Here is a 26,096-nt window from a genome sequence, read left to right on the forward strand (position 1 = left end):
CTCGTTACAGTAGCGAACACGACACACGAGGTGCATTTTACAATTTTTACCAAAGCCAATTGACCTACAAACCTGTATGTCTTTGGAAACCGGAGCATCTGGAGAATACCCACATGGCACAGGGAGAATGTACAGTGCCTACAGACGTCACCCATAGATCGAACCAGTCTCTGGCGCTGTAAGGCAGCAACTTCACCGATCCGTCTCCGTGCCACCTCCATATTATCACTGTATGAGCTTCCAGTGAAGGTGGTGGAGGCAGCTTCGTTTTTATCATTTAAAAATAGTTATATGGATGGGAAATTTAAGTTATATGGCCTGACTCTGTAATGTTATATGAATTAGTGCGTTTGATACACCACCATGGGTGTATATCCATAGTCCTGTTAACCTTTAAAAAAAGGACTTATATGGAGAATAAAATAGGAATATTATTTAAACTTTTACATGAGGCATTTAACATAGTACAGGCAGCACAGACCACTTTCCTGCATTTGAATAAAAGTCCAAAAATTGAGCGTTTCATCATTACTGCTTTCATGCCTCTGTCGTATATCTGAATTCATTGCCATGAAAAAAACAAAGTGATCTCTAACTTCAGGTTTGCATGAATATTTCCTATTCTCCTAAGCATTTCAGGCATATTGCAATAACCAAACTTCTTCAGAGAATCATTCAGAGTTAACCAAGCAGCATAGGATGCTGGCTTCCTTAAGCATTACACTGGAGAGTCAAACAGCAACACAGACGCATTAAAGAGAATATAACCAAACTGTCAGTGATCAAACATCAGAGAACCTTTTTTTTTTGGAGTGGTGTTATCTAACTTTCAGCTAGCTGTAAATTACCAAATATTATTGTGCAACCAGTTGGTTCATTAATTCTGCTCCATTATTTTGAACCTTAATCCACAAACACAGCTGCAGTAACTCAGTGGATGGGAAAGGGGCAGGAGCAGGCATAGCTTGTTGGTTACATTTGCAGCAAGGACTGTTCAATGTAACGCAGCACCATTCCCCAATTCTTTCTCTGCTACATTAACAATTGCATGGGGGCTGCCTCCTGCAGCTGAGCAGAATTCATTGACGTCAGTGGATATTTTTAAGGCAAAGATGATTAGTACAAGTGTCAGAGGTTATGGGGAGAAGACAGGAGAATGGGGTTAGGAGGGAGAGATAGATCAGCATGATTGAACGGTGGTAGATTTGATGGGCCGAATGGCCTAATTCTACTACTATTCCTCAGGACCTTGCCCTCAATTTCACTTGGACTATCTCCGACACCTCTCTTCGCTTTCTCCATCACATCTCTGTGTCTCCTCTGCATCTCGCAGTTCTGCTCTTACACCCCCTCGCCCAGACAGAACAAGGATAGAGTTCCCCTCGTCCTTACCTTTCACCCCACTAACCATCACATCCAACTCATCGTTAGCCGACACTTCTGCCACCTTCAATGTGATCCCACCACCAGTCACATCTTCCCATCTCCAGAGACCAAGCCAGAAAGATCCAAAGGGTCCTGATCCAAAACGTCACCTATCCATGTTTTCCAGAGATGTTGCCTGCCCCACTAAGTTACTCCAGCACTTTGTGTCTTTTTTTCCCCCTTTCAAAACAGTTTGCTCAAAATGTATGTAAACAAATTAACAATTGAAATATTTAATTAGATTGACTTTGTTATTAGATGCTGCAAGAGGAAAATTGGAAAACTGAAATCATATTAAATCCTCGTTAGCAGTGGTTGAAGCTACGTAATATCAGTCATATTTAATAGCAGGGGCCTTATAACAAATTATAATTTCTCAAAAGTTATAATTACACCCACACAAATGCGATTGCTTATCCCAACCTCAATTATCATTTTGTTGAAATGCTGATAAATAAAAGGCCCGTTTCTATGTTCTGCAAACAATTAACCTGCAGAAGCTCCATTTGCATTTCACACATTACACCAAAGATCAACGGCTCGATGATCTTTGCTTTACACAAAGCTGAAGTAGTTTCACCTTCATTTTCCATTGGAGAATGGTTTTGCCATTCATAGTTAACTAGATTTTTGACACTGGAAAGTCAAAGCCTTGCATTCTAGTTCTAATAAACATTGGCTCACATATCCATGATCAAGCACCTCATAAATGCTAGTGATATTGCTCTAGCCACATTCAACGTGTACATATTGTTTAACAAGTCCTGAACTAATCTCTTTTGAAAACAAAAGTTAGGTTTCAAGAGTCAAGAGTCAATTTAATTCTTCAGACTGATCGGGGACGGGGGTGGGCGAGGTCCAAACGAAATGCCGTTTCTGCAGCCATACATTACAAACAAATAGACCCCAAGACTCCGCTACTGAGGATGGGGGAGGGGAGAGCAGCGCAATGGACGTCCCAAAATTGGGAGAATTCGATGTTCAATACATACCAGGGCCCCATCCCCGACCTCTAACTCCGCTACATCGATGACTGCTTTGGTGCCACCTCCTGCACCCGCACACAACTGACTGACTTCATCCACTTCAAAAAACTTATCCGGCACTCAAATACACCCACTGACTCCATCCCCTACCCCCAATTCCCCCCCCCCCCCGATCTGTCAGAGTGAGGCGTTCCACACCAGACCCCGGCTGGCATTATGGAACGGGGGTCCCCTCCTCCACATTAAAGCCACACCGGGTGATGCATAGGTCGCAACACTGCTCTCTTCCCCATGTTGGAGCCCCCGGCCGTGCCCTAGTCCGCACCTTTCACCCCACCGCGGTCACATACAAAAAGTAATCGCTCCGTCAGTTTCGCCGGTGATGATGAGGCCATACATTACAAACAAATAGACCCCGCAACTCGGGCGCAAAGACCGAAGTAACTCCGTTGCAATTCTTCCCTGAAAAGCGGTCTCCCTCCCGGGCACTTTCCCGCCGTCCGCAAGAGATGCAACCTTGCCCTTTGCTCCCCTCTCGACTCCGTTCAGCAGCAGCGCAGACAGAGGCGCTCTGCACCACCGCTCTGGACTCTGCTCCAGCTCAGCGCGACGGTGACGGTGGGCGAGTCGGCCGAACACCAGAGTCCCCGGTGACCTCCCGGTGCAGCGAGCTTCAACTCCCCCTCCCACTTCGTCTTCTTCTGTTGGAGGCCGCTCCTCATTGCAGCCCCAACGTCTCCTCCACAACGGAGCAGCACCGGAAATTGGAGGAACAGCAATATTCCGTTTGGTCGGGCATCTCCCGTGCAGGGATCGATTTAAAAGTTGCCCCCTTGCCTCCCTCCCCTTCCTCAGCCCCCCTGCCTCCCCCCCCCCACACACACGGGCTCCTCCCAACCTTTTCCCTTTCTTGTCCCCGCCCACATATAAACATCAGTCAAAAAGATAATAAAAACGTTGCCTATTTCCTTCGCTGTAGAGGCCGCACCTGCTGACGAGAGCTTTTTTGCGTAACCTTCAACGCCTCATAAACAAGGCCTGTTCCTTTTGAAAACAAAATCATCAGGATTGTCAGGCCTGTTCCTGTAACATCATCATGATTGTCAGTGATCCAACCAGTCTCTGCCACTCCTCATTTATCAATAACTTTGATTACTGAAAGTCAGTCTCAGAATTAAAATTGACTGCGAGTCTGTAGCTGTTTGCAGAAGTTACTTCTGTTATCCGTATTTCACTCACAAAAGGGCTTTTCTTGAGAACTAACATGATCAAGGACCTATTTCACCCTCCATACACCCTCTTCTCCCCTCTACAATTGGGTGGAAGATACAAATGTTTGATAGCACCAACCACCACTCAGGAACAGCTTCTCCCCATTATCAGACCGCTGAACGGTCCTCCCTTCTTCCAACCTACCCTTGTTGGGGATGTGACCTTTTCTCTGTAACTGTAACACAATGATGTAAAGCTATATTCTGCACTCTGCTACTTTTCTCTCTGCACTACCTGTTCGACATCAAGTAGAAATGAGCTCACATTTAGTAGAACTGCTGTTTTGTAGCCCTAGAGACCCGGGTTCAATCCTGACCATGAGTGCTGTCTGTACGGAGTTTGTACGTTCTCCCTATGACTGCGTGGGTTCTTTCTGGGTGCTCTAATTTCCTCCCACATTGCAAAGACGTGCAGGTTTGTAGGTTAATTGGCGTCTGTGTATTGTCCCAAATGAGAATGATAGTTGGTTGGCGCAGACTCAGTGGGTCAAAGATCTGTTTCCATGCTGCATCTCTAAACTAAACTAAATTTGCCTGGTCAAGTACCTCAAATGCTAGCGATACTGACCCAGCCACTTCCAACATGTACTTGTGTATGACTTGATTGCACTCGTGCATAGCATGATCTGATTTAAAAGGAACCATATCTCGATATACGTGAATAATAAACTAACTTTGCACATTAGCAGGATCTCAATGGATCAAATTCAAGGAATTTGAGTTTATGTAATAATGTTAATCTTTAGAGTCCAGGCATCATTTTGGCAAAGGTAGACACAAAGTGCTGGAGTAACTCAGCGGGTCAGGCAACATCTCTGGAGAGAAGGGATGGGTGATGTTTCGGGTCAAGACCCTTCTTCAGGCTGGTTAGGAATAAGGGAAACGCGAGATGTCGGAAATGGGCCAGACAAAGATAGAATGTAGTCGGAGACAGTGAGACTAGTGGCAAACTGGGAAGGGGGGGGGGGGGGGGGGGGGGGGGGGAGGGGGATAGAGAGGGAAAGCAGGGGCAATCTGAAGTTAGAGAAGTCAACGTTCATACCGCTGGGGTGTAAACTACACATGCGAAATACGAGGTCCTCCAATTTGCGCTGGGCCTCACTTTGACATTGGAGGAGGCCCAGGACAGAAAGGTAAAATTGGGAATGGGAGGGGGAGTTAAAGTGCTGAAGAACCGGGAGATCAGGTTCGTTAAGACAGACTGAGCAGACGTGTTCAGTGAAACGATCGCCGAGCCTGCGCTTGGTCTCGCTGATGTAGAGAAGTTGGCACCTGGAACAGCGGATACAGTAGATTAGGTTGGAGGAGGTGCAAGTGAACCTCTGCCTCACCAGGAAAGACTGTTTGGGTCCTTTGGATAGAGCCTTTGGATGGAGTCTTTACAGGAAGCAGGGTGTGAAGAAGTGTAGTCAAGATCGCTATAGGAGTCAGTAGGTTTGTAGTAGATTTTGGCAAATCTACGCCACACTCCCTATAAAGCCAATACATTAATAGTTTAATACATTAAAATCCATACATACAGCACCCGCAGTCGGGATCGAACCCGGGTCTCTGGCGCAGTAAGGCAGCAGCAACTGTACCACAGCGCCTCTTTGCAAGCCGAAGATCCCATATGCTTTACAAACCACTTTCTCTACCCAATTGTGCTTAATGTGCACATTTTCCCAAGGAGTGAATACGTTCGCGGGGAAACACAATTGTGCAAATATTTATTATCTTTTAAATAAGAAAATTGTCCAGTTCTCAAAAAAAAATGACCGTAGGCCACGATTTGTACAAATGAGCTTCTCGGAATGGAATGCGAATTAGTTGTCGAACAACAAAGTCCGTTGTGAACTCCAATGCTGCACTTCTCCAAATCAATAGCTCTGCCCCTGCAGAACTCAAAAGCGGTAGATTTTAAGCGGGAAATTCTCAGTGATCAGGTGATCGTCCTGAAGAATCACCACAACATTCACTTCAAATTCTGTAAAGAAGAAAAGATGCCAGTTATAATTGTTACTTCATCACGTCTCACTTCTGCATGCCCCCAACCAAATATTACACATATGGTAAAAGATTACTCTTAGTTTCTAAAAAAAATAGGCCGGAAAGCATACTCCTGCACCTATTTTCCATGTTCTGTGTTTCTATTTCATAAGATTTGTGAACTAGTGGCAGCATTTAGAAATGCGAGCTAAAATTCCTGATGGATTTGCTGTGAATAGCAAACATTAGCATTTTTAAAAGGGTTAGCACAGTCGGTGTGAATTCCAATGTTAAACTTATATTGACTTCAGTATTTTCCCACACATGTATAGCGTCTGCTTGAACTTACTTCAAAATAACTCACCAAACCCATCATATTATCAGATCAAGAAGAAGCCACAAAACCACAAGGACATCCTCCCGCCCACCACCCCATCGCAAACCAGAGAACCTGTGTCATTCACTAATCTCTGTAAATGGGCAAGCAATCCACTGTGGAGCTAGGGGAGTCTTCATTCTTGTCATGAAGCAATCATGTAGAAACTAGTCCCTTGACCAACTGAATGAGGGGCAGGCCAAAGCACTGTTGATGACAAGGAATGAAAATGCTAACTATCTGCCGCAGTCTATCTTGCACATTGAATGACCTGATGAATCGCCTGGGATCGACCCACGCACGTACATGGCAATGGCATTCCAGCCGAGTCAACCTTGCAAAGTCCTTCCAAAAAGCATCCTGTAATTGGTGTCTAAATTGGGAGAGGTGTTCCACAGATGGGTGAGGTAGCAGCTTAATATCATCACATTAATGGAATCATATCTTACAGGCAATTGGCACACTCTGCTATCTCGTTTGCTGTCTCTCCCCCCAGATGGAGCCAGCAGGGCAGGGGAGATAGAAAAAGACTTGGGAGTCTTCAACATCAATTACAGGCCTCACACAATCTCATGTAACCAGTCAAACATGACAAGTAAACCTTCTCATGAATACTGCCTACTGTCCTCGCCAGATATATGTGTTCCTCCATCCTGAGCAACATCTGGAAGAACTGAAAGTAACAAAGATATAGAAGATGCCTGGGTTTACATGTGTGTAGAGCAGAATAAGGCCATTCGGCCCATCGTCTACTATACCATCCAATCATGGCTGATCTATCTTTCCCATCTTAACTCCATTCTCCTGCCTTCTCCCCATAACCCCTGACACCCACACTAATTAAAAATTTGGCAATCTCCATCTTAAAAATATCCATTGACGTGGCCTCCACAGCCTTCTATGGCAATGAATTCCACAGATTCACCATCTTCTGACTAAAGAAATTTCCCCTCATCTCCTTTCCAAAGGTACGTCCTTGTAGTCTGAGGCTATGGCCACAGGTCCTAGACTCTCCCACGAGTGGGAACATCCTCTCCGTGATTGTGTGGGGCTTCATTATCCATCAACCGACAAGAGTTAGGTGGACCATCACTGACTGAGCTGGCAGTGTCCTGGCTGAACAGTGGATCACTATCTTAAACACGTGGCCTATGCAACGGCCAAAGTGCACAGCAGTTCATGCAAGCAGCATGTGGCAGCACCGAGATGATTCTTCATTCAGTGCCAAGGGACTCCTATATCCACCCCGCGACCAGACACAGGGTCACAAATTGAGCATCTTTAGCAGTCGTGGTGAAGGACATGAGAGATTGTCTAGGCCGCTCATTGTTAATCTAAATTTGGTCGCACAGACTAGGTGAATGCTCTGAATATTCACTATTCAGAGCTCTCTCCAATCAGCGATCAAGTAGATAAAGTTATGGGGAAGGTTCTTGACCCGGGGCATCACCTCCTCCTGTTCTCCAGAGATGCTGCCTGATCAGATGAGTTGCTCGAACATTTTGTGTGTGTCTTCAGTTCTTTCCAACTCATTCTGCAGTTCCTTCCTCCTCATTCAATGATAACATTCAGACACTGGTAAAATTGAAATTAAAGGGAAAAGTCTCTAACGTTTGACATCATCCTTAGCATAAATAAAATGCCGGTACATGGATAGGATAGGTTTAGTGAGATAAGGGCCAAAGGCAGGTAGGTGGGACTAGTGTAGATCGGCATGGACAAGTTGGGCAGAAGGGCCTGTTTCCACGCTGTAAGACTTTTATGCCCCAGACAAAAAGCAAATGCAGACAAAACTGGGAGCTCATACTTACCGACTTTGAAATTAGTTGTTTCCAGCGTGGGGCAAGTAAACAGCCGGGGAAACACCATGTAGATGGGAATGGCCAAACCTTGACAAATGTTGCCATCAGCTATCTGGATGTTTTGAATTTCTGTGGCATCTCTGGCGTAACCCTCGACGCAACCTAATTCAGTTATTGGAGAAGTTAGTTGGAAAATAAAGATTTGCATTTACACAAGTTCTTTTGCAATTTAATGCCCACAAGCTGTTTACAGTCAGTGAAGTGCCTTTTGAATTGTTCAAAAATAGCACAATGCACTTTGTTGGGAAAACAGTGAAACCAATTCACACACATGATTCCACAAATAGCCACGTGATAATGCCCATGGAAATCTGAAATGGTATCACAATTTTTAAACCAAATGAAGTTACATACCCATTGTGTGCACATGGTTCGATTGCAACCATGTGAGGATAACCTAGAAGGACAGTATGCAAAAGATTTTTCACTGTATCTCAATACATGTTCAGAAGTTATAGAAGCAGAATAAGGTCATTCGGCCCATCAAGTCTTCTCTCTCTATATCTATCCCTCCCAACCCCATCCTCCTGCCTTCCCCCCCATAACCCCTAACACCCATACTAATCCAGAATCTGTCAATCTCGGCCTTAAAAATATCTATTGACTTGATCTCCACAGCCTTCTGTGGCAATGAATTCCATAGATTCACCACCCTCTGACAAAATAAATCCCCCCTCCTTTCTAAAGGGACGTCCTTTTATTCTGAGGCTATGGCCTTTGGTCCTAGACTCTACCACTTGTGGAAACATCCTCTCCACATCCACTCTACCCAGGCCTTTCACTATTCATAGAAACATAGAAAATAGGTGCAGGAGGAGGCCATTCGGCCCTTTGATCCAGCACCACTATTCATTGTGATCATGGCTGATCGTCCCCAATCAATAACCCATGCCTGCCTTCTCCCCATATCTCTTGATTCCACTAGCCCATAGAGCTCTATCTAACTCTTTGTCAAATCCATCCAGTGACTTGGCCTCCATTGCCCTCTGTGGCAGGGAATTCCACAAATTCACAACTCCCTGGGTGAAAAAGTTTTTTCTCACCTCAGTCTTAAATGGCTTCCCCTTTATTCTAAGACTGTGGACCCTGGTTCTGGACTCGTCCAACATTGGGAACATTTTTCCTGCATCTAGCTTGTCCAGTCCTTTTATAATTTTATATATGTTTCTATAAGATCTACCCTCATCCTTCTAAACTCCAGTGAATACAAGCCTAGTCTTTTCAATTTGTTACGTTTCAACGAGCTCCCCCCTCATCCTTCTAAACTCCAGCGAGTCCAGGCCAGTGCCGTGTGACAATAATAAACCAATAACCAATGTGATGACCAGGACTTTGGCAGTACTCCGGCTGTGATCTATCTGATGTGTACAGTTCTAGCACCTTCTTGTAGATGGACACAAAAATACTGGAGTAACTCAGCAGATCAGGCAGCATCTCTGGAGAAAAGGAATAGGTGACGTTTCGGATGGAGACCCTTCCTCAGACAGACCCGAACATCACCCATTCCTTTTCTCCAGCAATGCTGCCTGAATTGCTGAGTTACTCCAGCATTTTGTGTCTATCTTTGGCATGAACCAGCATCTGCAGTTCCTTCCAACACAAACTGATTCTCCATCTGTGCTCCAGGCGTACTAGCCTTGCTCTTGTATTCTGTGTCTCAGCTCAAGAAAACATCAGCATACCTCTTAACCATGTATAGACATGTAGATCCTACTTTAAAAGATCTGTGAGGTATAGCCAATTGTTTTATTTGATCCTCCACTTTCAATATCTTCCCTTTTTCATTTTGTTTCGCTTTGCCTTGTTGAATCTTGCCCAAAACAGGACCTCATTCAGACTGAAAGATAGAGGTAGGGTTGGGGAACTGGAGGCGAAAAAAAGGCGAGAACAAATGGAAGGGTGATGCCCACCTCCCTTAGTCTGAAGAAGGGTCTCGATTCAAAGTCACCTATTCCTGTTCTCCAGAGATGCTGTCTGACCCGCTGAGTTACTCCAGCATAGTGTGTGTATATCTGTGGTATAAACCAGCATCTGCAGTTCATTTTTATTATAGATTTAAGTTATTTGGCTCAGTTGTCCATCAGACGAACCAGAAAGAAGCGGCATTATGTCATATGGATCCTTGCCAGACTATGTCACTCATTACTGCAGCAGATCCTGTGTCTTATCCACATCTCTTGGATTACTGGTCCCCATAAAGCATGGTTCTTGAAGCAAACTGGACTCTATTGTCTTCAGACTTGAACATGGGATGTTGGCATTTTGAGACACAAATTTCTGGAGTAACTTAACAGGTCAGGCAGCATCTCCGGAGAAAATGGATTGGGTCAGGTCTAAAGAAGGATCCCAACACGTAACGTCACCTATCCACTTTTTCACCCAGAGGGTCACGGTGGCGCAACGATAGAATTACTACCTTGTATCGCTTGCAGCGTCAGAGATCCGGTAGTCGAGAGAGTTTGTACATTCTCCCCGGGTTTTCTCCCAGGTTCCGCTCTCCAAAGACGTACAGGTATGTATCTTGGTAAACTAGGAAGTGTTGGTGTGCGGGGATCGCTGGTCAGCACGGACGCGGTGGGCCAAAGGGACCAGGTTCCGCGCTGTATCTCTAAACTAAAGAGGCTGCCTGGCCCGCTGAGTTACTTCCGCACTTTGTCTCTAACTTAATAATAATAATGCATTTTATTTGCTGGCGCCTTTCTGGACACCCAAGGACAACTTACAGGACATAAAATCACAATACATTTACCAATATTAAAATTGATTTAAAAAAATAAAAAATAAAAAAAAACACAAAACATTTTAAGTCATTAAAATCAGGGTGAACATGGTGGAAGTTATGTTGGGTATGCTAATCTAAACAGGTGTATTTTGAGTTGTGATTTTAATTGATCGATAGTGTCCAGGTGGCGGATGGGAGGTGGGAGAGTGTTCCAGAGACGTGGGGCAGAGCAGCTGAAGGCTCTGGCACCCATGGTGCTGAGTCTCAATGTGGGGACAGTTAAAATTGCAGCTGAGGAGGAACGAAATGACCGGGAAGGAGTGTCTGGTAGCAGCAGGTCAGAGAGGTATTGGGGAGCAAGGTGGTGTGGGGCTTTGAAGGTCAGCAGTAAAATCTTGTAGTTAATCCGGTGGTGCACAGGGAGCCAGTGGAGCTGAGTGAGGATGGGTGTGATGTGGTCTGATGATCTGGTGCGGGTGATGATCCGGGCTGCAGAGTTCTGAATGCATTGGAGGCGATGAAGAAGTTTATTGGAGGTGCAAGTGAGGAGGGCGTTGCAGTAATCGATGCAGGATGTGACCAGAGCGTGGATGAGGACTTTTGTATTGTCTTTGGAGAGGGAGGGGCGGAGTCTGGAGATGTTGCGGAGATGAAAGTATGCAGAGCGTGTGATATTGCTGATGTGGGGGCCAAAGGAAAGTGTACTGTCCAGAATGACGCCCGAGACTTTTGACATGGGAGGAGGTGGGGATGGGTGAGCCATCAACTGAAATGGTGAACGGGTGGGTTTTGGAGAGTATGGACTTTGAGCCAATTAGCACGATTTCTGTTTTATTTCCATTGAGTTTTCCATTAACTTAAATGTATACTTCTCAATCTTGCACGATGATATACGGGTATGGTCAAGCACAATAAGCTAAAGGAGTTACTCCGGAGGTACAACACTCACCGCAAGTTTCCACCCGCACCAGTTGCAGCTCGATGCTCTTGACGGGCACGTCCAGATTCTCCACCATCAGCTCGCCCGTCAGTGGCTGGGTGATGATGCAGTTTGTCGAGTCGAGGCGGCCACGGATTTTGAATCCCGGCAGCGGCGTCCTCTGGAAGGAAGGTTGGAAACGTTTGACAGGATTCAAAAATAAAGTCGGCAGAAGGAACAACCGTGCAACGCAGCTATTAAATGATCATCGTTACTTTTTGCATATATCTTTCAGTCATTTGTGCTAGATCTCTCTATATCATCGTCTACGCTATCTCTCGTTTCCCTTTCCCTTGACTCTCAGTCTGCAGAATGGTCTGGACGCGAAACGTCACCTATTCCTTTTCTCCAGAGATGCTGCCTGACCCGCTGAGTTGCCCTAGCTTTTTGTGTCTATCGTCAGTTTAAACCAGCATCTGCAGTTCTTACAAAGATACGCTGCACAATGTGGCTCTATTAGTCAGTGCAATAATGGCTGATCAACTCTACCTTTCTACACTATCTCTTTAAATCCATCAGTGCTGAAAAATCAATTTTACACTTGAATGCTCTTGAAGGCCAAGTGTCACATTCTTTCAAATGTGAAAATTCCTCTCGATATTAAATTACTAACTCTTTACTTTAAGTCTTTGATATCCAGTCTACATTTAGTATTAGATTTTCCAATCAAAGAAGCATCTTCATCACAAACTACCTTTTAAAGCCTGTAATAATTTAGTTTAGTTTAGAGATACAGCGTGGAAACAGGCCCTTTGGCTACCGATTCCACGCCGACCAGCGATCCCCACACATTAACACCATCCTACACTAGGGACAATTTTAACATATATACCAAGCCAATTAACTGACAAATCTGTACATCTTTGGGTGGGTGGAAACCAAAGTTCCTGGAGCAAACCCACGCAGGTCACGGGGAGAACGTAGGAACTCCATACGGACAAGCACCCGTAGTCAGGATTGAACCGGGGCTCTGGCACTGTATTGTATTGTATATCTTTATTGTCATTTCCTGAGTATTCACATACCCAGAGGAAGCAAAAAAACGTCGCTCAACCAGTGTCCATTCAGTGTGCATTAAAACTAAATAGAAATAAAAATACATGTATCATGAACAAATTTAACACTCTACTAAACATTCAACAGGCGTTCCGATCGGCAGCGGCACAAGAGTGGCTCTGCTGCAGTGTGTCCAGGTTGGTGGTTGTTGCGCGATACTTTGGCAGGGGGCAAAGTCCGTTTAGCAGTCTTGTTTGGCAGGCAGCAACTCAACCAAATGTAAGGCAGCAACTCAACCTTTTTAAATCAAGGAAACATCTTCATTACGATCTACCTCATTAATGATGTAGACTTCAACTTCATACCTCAATTCCTGAGAGCTTGTTTAGTCTAGTTTAGTTTAGAAAAACTACGTAAAAACAGTCCCTTTGGCCCACCGAGCCCGCACTGACCAGGAATCCCCGCATATTTACACTATCTTACACACACTAAGAACAATTTACACATACACACCAAGCCAATTAACCTACATACTTCCACGTCTTTGGAGCTTGCCTATGAAATTGCCCCTCAATCACCTCTGCCCAAGAATCAATGTAATGAATCTTCATTTCACCAAATGTCAGCAAGGAGAGATAGGAGCAAAATTAGGCCATTCTGCCGATCAAGTCTAATCGGCCATTCAATCATGGCTGATAAATCTCTCCCTCCTAACCCCATTCTCCTGCCTTCTCCCCATAACCCCCGACACCCGTACTAATCAAGAATCTATCTATCCATGCCTTAAATATACACACCGACTTTGCCTCCACACCTTCTGTGGCAAAGAATTCCACAGATTCACCATCTTCTGACTAAAAGAAAAATCTTCCTCATCTCCTTCTCAAAAGAACATCCTTTAATTCTGTGGCTATGACCTCTAGTCCTAGACTCTCCCACCAGTGGAAAAACCCTCTCCACATCCACTCTATCCAAGCCTTTCAGTATTCTGTACGTTTCAAAGAGGTCCCCCCCTCATTCTTCTAAACTCCAGTGCCATCAAACGCTCATCATATGTTAACCTACTCATTCCTGGGATCAAACCTCCTCTGGACCCTCTTCAGAGCCAGCGCATCCTTCCTCGGATATGGTGCCCAAAATTGCTCACAAGAAGCCGAATACAAAGCTCTCCAAGGTCTCAAAGCCCTAGACAATAATACCAACTGTTACTTTTATACTCCAATCCCTTATTAAGAGATAAATACACTCTCTGCTTTCCAAATTGCTTATGTTATTTGCATCTTATTTTTTTCTTTCAAACACCCTGATCACATAAAAACTAACACTTCCCAGTCTGCTTCTTTTTACAAAGGTGGTTAACTGAATATTGCTTCCTAAGGCTTCACATTTTACACCTCTATTATCCTTATCTCACTGTCTTTTCATCTGTTAATTGTCCAACCATCTGAAAATCAAACCCCTCCCCTGTATCCACCCTTCACTTGCCAGTCTTGGTCCTGCCCACACCTCTCTTCCAGCTTTCTCCCCACTACTCCAGTCAGTCTGAAGAAAGGTCTTGACCGAATTGTCACCTATCCTTGTTCTCCAGAGATGCTGCCTGACCCGCTGAGTTACTTCAGCAATGTGCGTCTGATATTTTTGTAAACTAGCATCTGCAGTTCCTTATGCCTACAGACCAGGATTCATCGCTGCATTCCCTCGATGGTGTGTTAGTACCTCATTTGAAAGAAGGAAATCAAACTTCAGGTGCAGTATCACCAGAGCTCTCTATAACTCAGTAAGACATTGCAATAAAATCCTCTCAGAATCAGTGCCTCTTAAGTGCAAACCAGCACTGACCTTTTATGGCCCACAATAATTTCTCCATCTATAAAGAACTCATGGTTATTTTCACTGACCCCCTTCCTTTGCACAAAACCTCTTGCAATCTCCAGTGTCACTCACTATTTTACTGGCGACAGCTTTCATTATAGAGTAGAACAATTTTCAACTTCTCGTGTTAGCCATAGTCACACTACTCCCCCGTGTGGCTCATATTTCACAAGGAGTGGTTCATATGTTGCATGGAAGTCAGCTATAAACGACGTACTGCAGGGTTAGAGCACAGACATTATTTTGGATATTATAGCAAGGAATCATATCCCCTGGCAGTTGCAAGAATGAGAGGTGACAAGACTGAAACTTTTAAGATCCTGACAGGATGGATATGAAGAGGATGTCTCTCCTTAAGGGAAAATCTACAATTTTGAAATGATTCAAATTATTGTCATTGTCAGTGTACAGTACATAGACAACGAAATGCAGTTTTAACATATCCCTTTCAAGGGAGAGACACTGCGCCGCGGAGTGCCCGCGCCTGCCGCCGTAACATTCCAGAACAGGCCAAAGGTGGGTGAGGTGTCTTGCCCAAGGACACAACGACAGTATGCACTCCAAGCGGGATTTGAACCGGCTACCTTCCGGTCGCCAGCCGAACTCTTAGCCCATTGTGCTATCTGTCGTCCTGGTTGCTTGCTTAAAATACAAGACAGCTGTCCAATTAAGGCAGAAATGAAACTGTTTTCTAATCTCTCAAAGGATCATACGCTTTGAAAATATTTACCTCAAAGGATATTTCTTAAAGGCAGAGATAGATTCTTGATAAGAAAGGAAATGAAAGGTACCCACGAATAGTCAGGAATGAGTGATGAGATACATTAGATTAGCCATGATCTTATTAAATGATAAAGCATGCACAGCGGCAGAGCTACTGCCTTACAGCGCCAGAGACCCGGGTTCAATACCGACACTCTGTACAGAGTTTGGACATTCTCCCCGTGACGCGTGGGTTTTCCCTGGGTGCTCAGGTTTCCTCTCACGCTCCAAAGACATACAGGTTTGTAACTAACCATTGGTCCCATAGAAACATAGAAATTAGGTGCAGGAGTAGGCCATTCGGCCCATCGAGCCTGCACCGCCATTCAATATGATCAAGGCTGATCATCCAACTCAGTATCCTGTACCTGCCTTCTCTCCATACCCCCTGATCCCTTTAGCCACAAGGGCCACATCTAACTCCCTCTTAAATATAGCCAATGAACTGGCCTCAACTACCTTCTGTGGCAGAGAATTCCAGAGATTCACCACTCGCTGTGTGAAAAATGTTTTCCTCATCTCGGTCCTAAAAGATTTCCCCCTTATCCTTAAACTGTGACCCCTTGTTCGGGACTTCCCCAACATCAGGAACAATCTTCCTGCATCTAGCCTCTCCAACCCCTTAAGAATTTTGTACGTTTCTATAAGATCCCCCCTCAATCTTCTAAATTCTAGTGAGTACAAACCAAGTCTATCCAGTCTTTCTTCATATGAAAGTCCTGACGTCCCAGGAATCTGTCTGGTAATCAGTCTGCTAGATCATGGAACAAGGGAATTAGGAGCAGGAAATGACCAAGTCTTTCAATATTTTGTGCACCTTTATAGCAGACACCCGAAGCATTGAATTAATAATAGAGGAAAAAGCAAGGAAGAGTAAAAAGTAATGAAAATGTTTTTAAATTTTTTTTTTTAAAAATTTAAAAATCAATGGAACTGAAGGCTGAAAGGGGGAAACAGAAACCTGACACACAATTCGAAGTGTTCAATTCCATTTTATGGAATGGTAGGATGCTGAGAAAATAGTCAAGCTTAGTCATAGTTTTATGAAGGCAATGTAGCGTTGACAAATTTATTGAATTATTTGAGTAATAGGTTGTGTTCATGTAGGAGAACCAGTAAGTTTAATACATTTGGACTGAACATTCAATAAAAACATATCAAAAAAGATTATTGCATAACAGCTCATGGCTTTGATGGAAGTTTAGGATAGATAGAGGAATTGGTTAACAAACAATACTGTCAGGCAAATGGGCCATTTCGATGCGTGCAGTGGAAATGGAGGGGTGCACAAGAATAAATGCAGTGGCCTCAACATGTACAATATGGTGTGCACCATGTATTAATGACTTGGATGAAGAGTATATTCTAGATACATTTGCTCAAAATACAAATGTAGGAGGTGGGGAGTGATTCAATTGTGAGGAGGATGCTGAAGTTATAGGTAGGTTCAGCAAGTAGGGAAATGTGTGAGTTTATCCACTTTGTCAGGTAGAATAGAAACCAAGATTATATGATTTAAATGCAGAGGGTCCACAGAACACTGGCCTTTGCATACAGCTGCAGCAGATAATTAGGAAGCCAAATAATTAAACTATGAAAATAGCAAGTTCTTGCACCAACTGTAGAGTGTATTGTTCATCTCACAGCAAGAGCATTACTAAGTCTTGCTCTCCGTATTTTGTCGGGCACTGGGGAAAGTATATTTCAAGCTGTGAAGAGAAGGTTCTTAAGGGGTTGGACAGGCTATTTTGCAGGAAGATTGTTCCCGATGTTGGGGAAGTCCAGAACAAGGGGTCACAGTTTAAGGATAAGGGGGAAATCTTTTAGGACCGAGATGAGAAAAACATTTTTCACACAGAGAGTGGTGAATCTGTGGAATTCTCTGCCATAGAAGGTAGTTGAGGCCAGTTCATTGGCTATATTTAAGAGGGAGTTAGATGTGGCCCTTGTTGCTAAAGGGATCAGGGGGTATGGAGAGAAGGCGGGTACAGGATACTGAGTTGGATGATCAGCCATGATCATATTGAATGGCGGTGCAGGCTCGAAGGGCCGAATGGCCTACTCCTGCACCTATTTTCTATGTTTCTATGTTCACTCAATCGAGGCTGGCAGAAAGGAAATGTCTAACAGGAAAATAGGAACAGTCGTCCAAGGCATCGCCATGGGCACTCGCAGGGGCCCCAGCTGAGCCTGCCTCTTTGTAAGGTACGCCGAATAATGCCTGTTCCAGGCGTACACTGGCCCTATTCCCAAACTCTATCTCCGCTGCACTGATGACTGCTTCGGGGCGACTTCCTGCATCCATGCAGAACTCACTGACTTCATTAACTTCACCGCTAATGTCCATCCTATACTCAAATTCACTTGGACCATTTCCAACATCTCCCGGCCATTTCTATATCCCACCGTCTCCATCACAGGAGATGGTTTATCGACTGACATCAATGGTTCAATGGTCCTTTATTGTCAAGTGTACCAAAGTACAGTGAAATTTGATTTACCATACAATTGTGACAAGACTTGTCTATTTCTAAACTTCCAACGCCCTTGCGCTAGTTCATATAAGCTTCAAACTCAGTAATTTGGACACTGATTGTCTCAACATCAGTCACTCACCCACATAACAAGCATGAGATTTAGCATCATCTATTTACTACAAAAGAGTAACATATAGAGTAGTTGTGCATCAAGGCATCATTTTAACTGAATATCAATATTGTCAGATCACATTTGGAGTATTGTGAGTAGTTTTGGGCCCCATATCTTAGGAAGGATGTGCTGGGAGCTGGAGCAGAATTACGGGACACGGAGGCAGATAAGGGATCCATCTATGGCAGCAGTGGCGGAAACACCACTTGCCAAAGAACAATAACATCTCAAATGTCTTAGAATGGAATGCCTCATCTTGGAGGTAGATGTGGGAGTGATGGAGAAACTGAAATAAGTGGATAAAGTCTTTACAAGAGGCAGGGTGAGAGGAAGTATAGTCCATTTCATTGGAGATATCGATATCTCCAATTTTAGGTAACTACTACAACCACCCCCCTTCCCCACACATCACGCTTCTTCACCCATCTCCCAATTCCCTACCTGGACTCGCACCTATTTCTCTCCTACCCCCTCCCACCAACATTTCTTCCTCTGGCTTCACAATTCCCACCTCTTCTATCCGTGCACCTTTTGTCATTTCATCTCTGACCTTTGTCCAACCATCTGCCTATCAATAGCCTCCCCCCCCCCCCCCCTCCCACTATCTCCAGAGATGCTGCCTGACCCGGTGAGGTACTCCAGCACCGAGCACCTGACCCGCTGAGGTACTCCAGCACCTGCAGTTCTGGCCTCAAAAAGGCTGGAAGTATCATCAAAGACCCACACCATCCTGGCCACACACTCATCTCCCAGGTAGAAGGTACAGGAGCCTGAAGACTGCAACAACCAGGTTCAGGAATAGCTACTTCCCCACAGCCATCAGGCTATTAAACCTGGCTCGGACTAAACTTTGATTATTAATAACCAATCATCTGTTATTTGCACTTTATCATTTTATTTATTCATATGTGTATATATTTATATTATAGTATATGGACACTGTTTATGCCTACTATGTTCTGTGTGTTCAAGCAAAGCAAGAATTTCATTGTCCTATCAGGGACACATGACAATAAACTCACTTGAACGATCTCTGACACCGTCTGCTTTGAAGTATCTTTGAAAACAAAGCAAACATCCGCGTCACTGCAGGAAGTCATACAAGGCTACCAAACCGGAACTGAAGAACTGCCATCTGACCAGAGAGAGAAGTTCACAAGTTATAGGAGTAGAATTAAGCCATTCAGCCCATCGTGTCTGCTACGCCATTGAATCATGGCTAATCTCTGCCTCCTAATTCAATTTTCCTGCCTTCTCCCCATAACCCTTGACATCCGTTCTATTCAAGAATTTGTCTATCTCCGTCTTAAAAATATCCACTGATTTGGCCTCCTCAGCCCTCTGTGGCAATGTTCCACAGATTAACTACCCTCTGACTAAAGAGGTTCCTCCTCACCTCTTTTCTAAAAGAGCGCCCATTAATTCTGACCTCTGGTCCTAGACTATCCCAATAGTGGAAACATCCTTTCCACATCCACTCTATCTCTGCATTTCATTATTCTGTATATCACATTAGTTCACTTGTGGATAACCCTCTAGTTGTAGGAGTGTAGAACTACCTTCAATTTGATCTTGAGAATGGGTTATGAGACAATTACATGTTCAGTCAACAGGAGATTGAATCAAGTGAATGACTTGATCTCTTAGTTTCCAATTTAAAAAATGAGACTGAGACACACGGGACGGCAGATGCTGGAATCTTGAGCATAATTCCAGCACTTTGTCTTTTAAGTCAGCAAGTCAGGCAGCATCACTGGAGAACAAGAATAGGCAAGGTTTCGGGTCGGGACACTTCTTCCGATCAAAATTTGGTTTCCTGCTTGTGACAAATCAACGTAAACGATATTCTCCGGCCACACTGTTTAGTCTGTGCTTCTCTGTAAATGATCAAGCAGCAACCATGATATCTTCACCACAAATCAATTGTCATTTTGGCTTTTAATTGTTTATAAATTTATATTTTTCACCCCAATTGCTTTGCAAATGCATTTCCTAACAAGGCTTCAACCCATCCAATCTCCAATTCTTACCAAAAGTGCAGCTCACCTCTTTGACATTTTGCAGCGACTCGGGAGTGATGCTGAAATCCACAGGGCTGGGTGTTAACCTGCCTTTCTGAGGCTTAAAAAAAACGTATTAATTAAATTTAAAAAACAATTAAAGTAAAAAGATTACAACAACATACAGCTCAAAACATGCAACCCTGTCCATTTATTTTTCAACATGCTTTCCCTCCAATACAGTGGCTCTCTCTCATATAAATTCTCCAAGTACATCATGACAGAGAAGCCACAAATGAGAACCAATGTCAATCTGCTATAGGTTCTACTCAGTTTAATTAAAGAAATCCAGATGAACGCTAAGCGCTGATTCGCCCTCTCTCGAGTTTTCAAAACAGACACCACTTACCAACGAATGCAGAATAAATTCACAGCTCTTCTGCAAGTCCTTTGCAAGGAGTGGACGTCGCACATCACACCGGAGTGTGTACTGAAAGAGGCACAAAGAAAATCACACTGGAGCGTAATCACTTTAAAATAGGGAAAATATATATCTACCATCGAGGGAGAATGGTGTCCGTTATTGCCGATTGTCCACTATAATCGAGCAAAGGCTTTGCTCCAACCTAGTGGTCACTCCATGCAAGAACAAGCTGTTTTCAAATACAAATTGTGAACAGCTAAAAATAGGTTTTTGTTCCTGCCTGCTAAAAATACTAATGGCCGTTTGTTTGGAAACACATTTGCAAACAGTGTTGCTCGAAGCGATTGCTCATCTATGTTAATGCCTTGTCAATGTCAATGACGTTAATTTTCCTGTGTAACTGGCAACCTGGTAAAGAGACAGTCTGCTATAACCAAAATCCATTATATAAAGATCTGTAATAACATGGGTTTCATGTATATCCAAACTGAAAAAATTCAAATATTTTCAAAACATCTGGTCTTCTGGATGTTAAACAGCACCCCATATGTTTCAACAAATAAACGTAAGATTCTACAGCACTATTTCTAAGAGATGAGGAATTATCCCTATTGCACTGGCCAATCTCAACTGCAAAGTATTTATCTGGTCATTCTATTTTTGAGATACCCAGCTGAGAGTATACTACCTACCTTGCCTCCATACGTTCGAATTTAATTAAACATAAATGGCTGTAAACTATTTCTCGAGCTCTGTTGATGTTCATGAAAGTATAAACTGTCATGCACTTTGAAATGTACAAAAATAAATTAGCCTCATGTTAGCATCCATTTATTATCCTGCAACTTGGAACAGTAAATTGGTGTGCATCAATATGAATCAAAATAAACACGGAACAGTGTTCTGCAGAAAAAGGGCACTCTTCACTTCCGTGTCCTTCAACTGAGCTCAAGAAACCCTTGGGGTGCTTGCACCAGGGAGTAACAAACTAAAGGGGCTGTCCCACTGCGGCGATCTAAACGGCGAGTTCGCCCTCGACTCACTCGCACCACGGTCGACACGAGGTCCGAGGAGGTCTTTGTAACTCTCCTTCATGCTCGAGAGTAGTCCCCGCGTACTCGAGGCCTCAGCTAGGTCGTGGCGTATTTTTCAACATGTTGAAAAATGCCACGAGTAAAAAAAAGTCGCCATGGGAAAAATCGATACTCGTAGATTTAGTCAAAGTAGATCGGCATGTTATTCGTAGGTAATCTAAGGTAGTCGTAGATAGTCTTCAACATAATCGAAGGGAGGTCGAAGGAGGTCGTCTTCACTCTCCACTGTTCAGTGTCCAATTTTCCCGAAGCTAGTCAAAGCTAGTCTTCAACATAGTCGAAGGAGGTCGAAGCTAGTCTTCAACAGTCTTCAACAGTCTTCGACATGACATTTTTTCAAACTCACCTAAACTCTTCTTAGGTCGCTGCAGTGGGACAGCCCCTTAACTTGGACATTAAATACTCAACAAATTGTGAAGGGCAGGTAGTATGAGCTTGCCAAAGGGTGGGAGGGATTGAGAAAGCCAGCCATTGAAAGCCAAGCAGGTGAAGAGAGGGATGGAGCCAAATGTCAAGTCAAGTCAAGTTCATTTGTCACATACACATACGAGATGTACAAGGTGTAGAGGAAAAGGAATGCCAAAGAACTGGTATACAATAAAAAGTCAAATGCAAGCCAGGGTTTAACTATAGAAACTATTTAACTATAGAAATGAATGGGTAAACAGCAGTACATTCAAGGGACAGAAAGTGACAATTTCTCATGCCATAAATGAATCGATCACACAATCACACAATATTCTGCAATCCACCAATATAACGTACTGCCAGTTCCATCTTTCCTGCCTTACAGCACTTTACACAACATGGAGGCTTCAACTATGTTATTCTGCAATTTACATTTAATAAATTGCGGTAGAATATCATTCTTAGACTATGACCTGTTAACACTTGTTATTCTTTCTCATATTGGTGCATTTCAATCTGCATTCATTTGACGCACTGATCTTTCCTCGAGTCATTTTTATGTGATGGGTGTGAAGTAGTCTTTTTTAACTTGCATTTCCCCCCCCCCCTTCCCATTCCAAATCTCAGCACTTAAAACTTCAGCCCTTTATTGTGGGTCAAATGCAAAATGCCTGGGAACCAATTCATTGGAAGGGAAGATTGGACAAGATGTTTCAGGTATCATTCATTTACATCATTACTGCAAGCTATAATTAGTGGAGAATGCAACAAGTGTAAAGTCACGTGAAAGCGAACTAGAGTGGTGAATCTGTGGAAATTCATTGTCAAGGCCAAGTCAATGGATATTTCGCAAGCAGAAACTGACAGATTTTTGATTAGGAAGGTGTCACAGGGTTATGGGGCAAAGGCAGGAGAATGCAGTTGAGAGGGAAAGACAGACCAGCCATAATTGAATGGAGTAATAGACTTGATGGGAAGAACTGCCTAGTTCTGCTCCAAGACCATGAAGAAACCCGGCTCCGCTTCTACCTCTTTCCAGCCCCAATGAAACAGGGAGAATGCTGACCTTGTAATAATACATGAAAGTAGACAAAAATACTGGAGAAATTCAGAGGGCGAGGCAGCATCTATGGAGCGAAGGAATGTGACGTTCTCGTGTTGAGACCCTTCATCAGACTGATGTGGGGGTGAGGGAAGAATAAAGGTAATAATACAAACAAATAATACGTTGTGACTCAATGCTGAACGTGGCCCATTTATAAATCTTAATATTGCTTACCTACCTGTATATTAACAAATACCCCATGGTATGTCTCATAGAGAACTTTACTGCCTTTTACTTTCAGTGGGAATTCAAAAGGGATCTCCGTCCGGCCACTTGGAAATTTTCCCGCCTTGGCTACTTCTATATTATTGCTGATAAGTTGGATAGGCTACAAGAGAAATGAAAAATCAGAGTTAAAATTTCAAGATACATTGAGCTAAAGGATTGTTATGGGATTAAAACAGGAAATATGTAGCCTGCTGTATAGACCTGGTACAAATCGGCCCTTTTGTTCCAGTACTTCATTTTGTTTAACTCTCAGCATGTCTATTGCTCACTGAACACAATTACCAATTATTGGTATCTCTTGCCAGATATTTCCAATTGCCTCTTGAATTTTAACAAGTGTGGATGTTTTTGGGAAGTCTTGCCTTCTGAAAGATTTAATTTAAGAATAACAGTGTGCAATGTGAATGTTTGTGAAATTCATGATCTATCAAAATGCACTGGCCCATTGGTTGCTTTAGACAGTGTTCCCAATCACACAAAATATACACCCAGTGCCTCAACTGTGGAAAGCGCATTCAAGACAGCTTTATGTTCCTAATTTCGGAGAGAATCTAATTGATTAGAACTGACAAATCATATTGTAGCAGAGGAGCTGATATTAAATGCAAAGTATTCTCAGTGGAGCATTTCAAAGCCCACATTTGTTGAATTTAGGAATAAGAGATGGGACATTATGCTGCAACTTTACAAAACATTGGTTAGGCAGCACCTGGAAGATTGTGCGCAGTTCTAGTAACCACTCTGTCGCAACAACACCACTGAGATGGAAAGTGTGCAGAGGAGATTCATAATCCTGCTTGAATTGGAGGATTTTAGTTATGGAAAGAGGTTGAATAGACTCTGCTTGTTTTCATTCGAGCAAACGTGGCTGAAGGATGACATGATAGACCGGGGGTGATGGTCAAAATCATTGCCCCATTCTCTCAAAAATGAAATCTGGTGAGAGTATGGTGATTTAAAGGCAATTTGAGGAGTAAGATTTCTCTCTCCCCACCCCCTCCCCCTGATATCTCAACCTGCAATCCATTGCAAGAGGGGGTAGTGGAATCCAACACAATTATATTGCTTAAGACACTTAAACAGAACAAATGGTATTAACAGAGATGGACAAATTGGTGAGCATGGACATGGTGGGCTGCAGGGCTCATTTCCATGATGTACAACTCTATGACTCCAATTATTACATTCAGGGAACCGACAAGACCTGTGACAAAGAAAGCTTGCCTGTCCAATTAACTATTTGTGCAGGAAAGAACTGCAGATGCTGGTTTAAATCAAAAGGAGACAAAAAACTGGAGTAACTCAGCGGGCAGGCAGCATCTCTGGAGAGAAGGAATGGCTGACGTTTCGGGTCGAGACCCTTCTTCAGAAAAGGTCTCGAACTGAAACGTCACCCATTCCTTCTCTCCAGAGATGCTGCCTGTCTCAATGAACTATTTGCCCTCACAAAGAAAACATTGTAAGCTGGTCACCTATATTTTTATTCAATAACAAACTGGTATTTGAACAAACCATTAGAACCACCATTTAATTGGAGGGTTAATAAAATCAATTAATAGTGGTGCAGAGGGTAGAACTGCTGCCTCACAGCACCAGAGACCCGGGTTCAATCCTGACCTTGGGTGCGTCTGTGTGGAATTTGCACCTTCTCCCTGTAACCACGTAGGTTTTCTCCATGGGCTCGTTTTCTCACACAACACAAAGATTTGCGGGTTTTTAGGTTAATTGGCCACTGTAAATTGCCCCTCGTGTGCAGGGCGTGGATACGCAAGCGAGATAACATAGAACCAGCGTGAATAGGTGATGAATGGTTGGCATGGACCACGCTGCATCTCTAAACTGAACCGAACTATCTTCCCAAGAAAGGAGGATTACCAGGTTAAGTGTTGTGACAGGAATACGGATTTAAAAAATAGAAAGCAGTGGAGCAAGTCCTTTTACAAAATCGAAACAGATTATCCAGGTGGTGAGCTTGTTTAAAAAAAGTGTAAAATAACATATAAACTTGACTTACTTTGACAGAATTGTAGAAAGCTTCAAATACACCAACGCTCTTTGCACTGAGCTGGAGGCTCACAGCACCATCCATGGTCAAGGTGATCCCTTGGTGCTGGATGGCTTCTTTGCTGGTTAAAATAACCACTCCAGACAGAGTTTCCTGCAACAACAGAAATTACAGCTCAAGCAAACCCCAGTAGTGTACAGGTCAATCCACACAGTCCATCTAAGTACAGGTATTCCTTGATTTGAGACATGATTATGTCCCAGGAAAACATTTTGTAATGAGAAAACTCGCAACAAATGTTTTTGTGTGTTATTTCAATGCAAACACTGGAGAACGTTCCTATTGATGAGTTTAATCAGCCATCCGGTTGGAATACATTAGAAACAAGGTTTACAAATGCAGAGTGCTGAGTAGCTCAGCGGGTCAGGCAACATCTCAGGAGAACATGGATAGGTGATGTTTTGGGTTGTGACCCTTCTTCAGACCGATTGTTGGGGCGGGGACCTGAAACGTAACCTATCCACGTTCTCCTGAGATGTTGCCTATCCTGTTGACCTACTCCAGCACTGACTTCTCAAGTTGTCATTCATTTATACATTCATTTATAGTTAACCTTTTCCTAATCTCAGTGTTCTTGATGGAATTTCAATCTCTCTCAAGGTGAAAATCTGTTTTCTTATTAACTCAGCCTTTGGTGCATCTATCACACCTTGGCCCATTGTGTTCTGTGACCATTTGATTAACTTACACAAAGACCTCATGGACACGTCACATTTGCTGACTAATCACAACTCTGAACAAATATGTTTAAGAAGGAACTGCAGATGCTGGAAAATCCCAAAGATGCCCGAAACGTTGCCCATTTCCTTCGCTCCATAGATGATGCTACACCCACTGAGTTTCTCCAGCATTTTTGTGTACCTCTGAACAAATATGCACCTGTATACAGGTAACCAAGGGTTTG

The 26,096-nt window shown here is 43.5% G+C and overlaps 1 protein-coding gene across 1 annotated transcript in view; it reads right to left on the bottom strand.

The window, feature by feature from the left end:
* Nucleotides 1-5,374: 5,374 nt before the first annotated feature.
* vps26c (VPS26 endosomal protein sorting factor C) overlaps nucleotides 5,375-26,096 on the bottom strand; it is a 29,311-nt gene continuing 8,589 nt past the window's right edge. The window contains exons 2-8 of the mRNA XM_055645138.1: nucleotides 25,142-25,285; nucleotides 23,078-23,227; nucleotides 20,278-20,358; nucleotides 19,915-19,989; nucleotides 11,560-11,710; nucleotides 7,838-7,990; nucleotides 5,375-5,648 (exon numbers count right to left, since the gene is read on the bottom strand). Coding sequence (XP_055501113.1) covers nucleotides 5,566-5,648; nucleotides 7,838-7,990; nucleotides 11,560-11,710; nucleotides 19,915-19,989; nucleotides 20,278-20,358; nucleotides 23,078-23,227; nucleotides 25,142-25,285 — 837 coding nt within the window. The 3' untranslated portion in view covers nucleotides 5,375-5,565. The remainder of the gene's footprint in view (nucleotides 5,649-7,837; nucleotides 7,991-11,559; nucleotides 11,711-19,914; nucleotides 19,990-20,277; nucleotides 20,359-23,077; nucleotides 23,228-25,141; nucleotides 25,286-26,096) is intronic.

This window comes from Leucoraja erinacea, chromosome 13 (assembly GCF_028641065.1).
Source record: "Leucoraja erinacea ecotype New England chromosome 13, Leri_hhj_1, whole genome shotgun sequence".
Lineage (NCBI taxonomy): Eukaryota > Metazoa > Chordata > Chondrichthyes > Rajiformes > Rajidae > Leucoraja > Leucoraja erinaceus.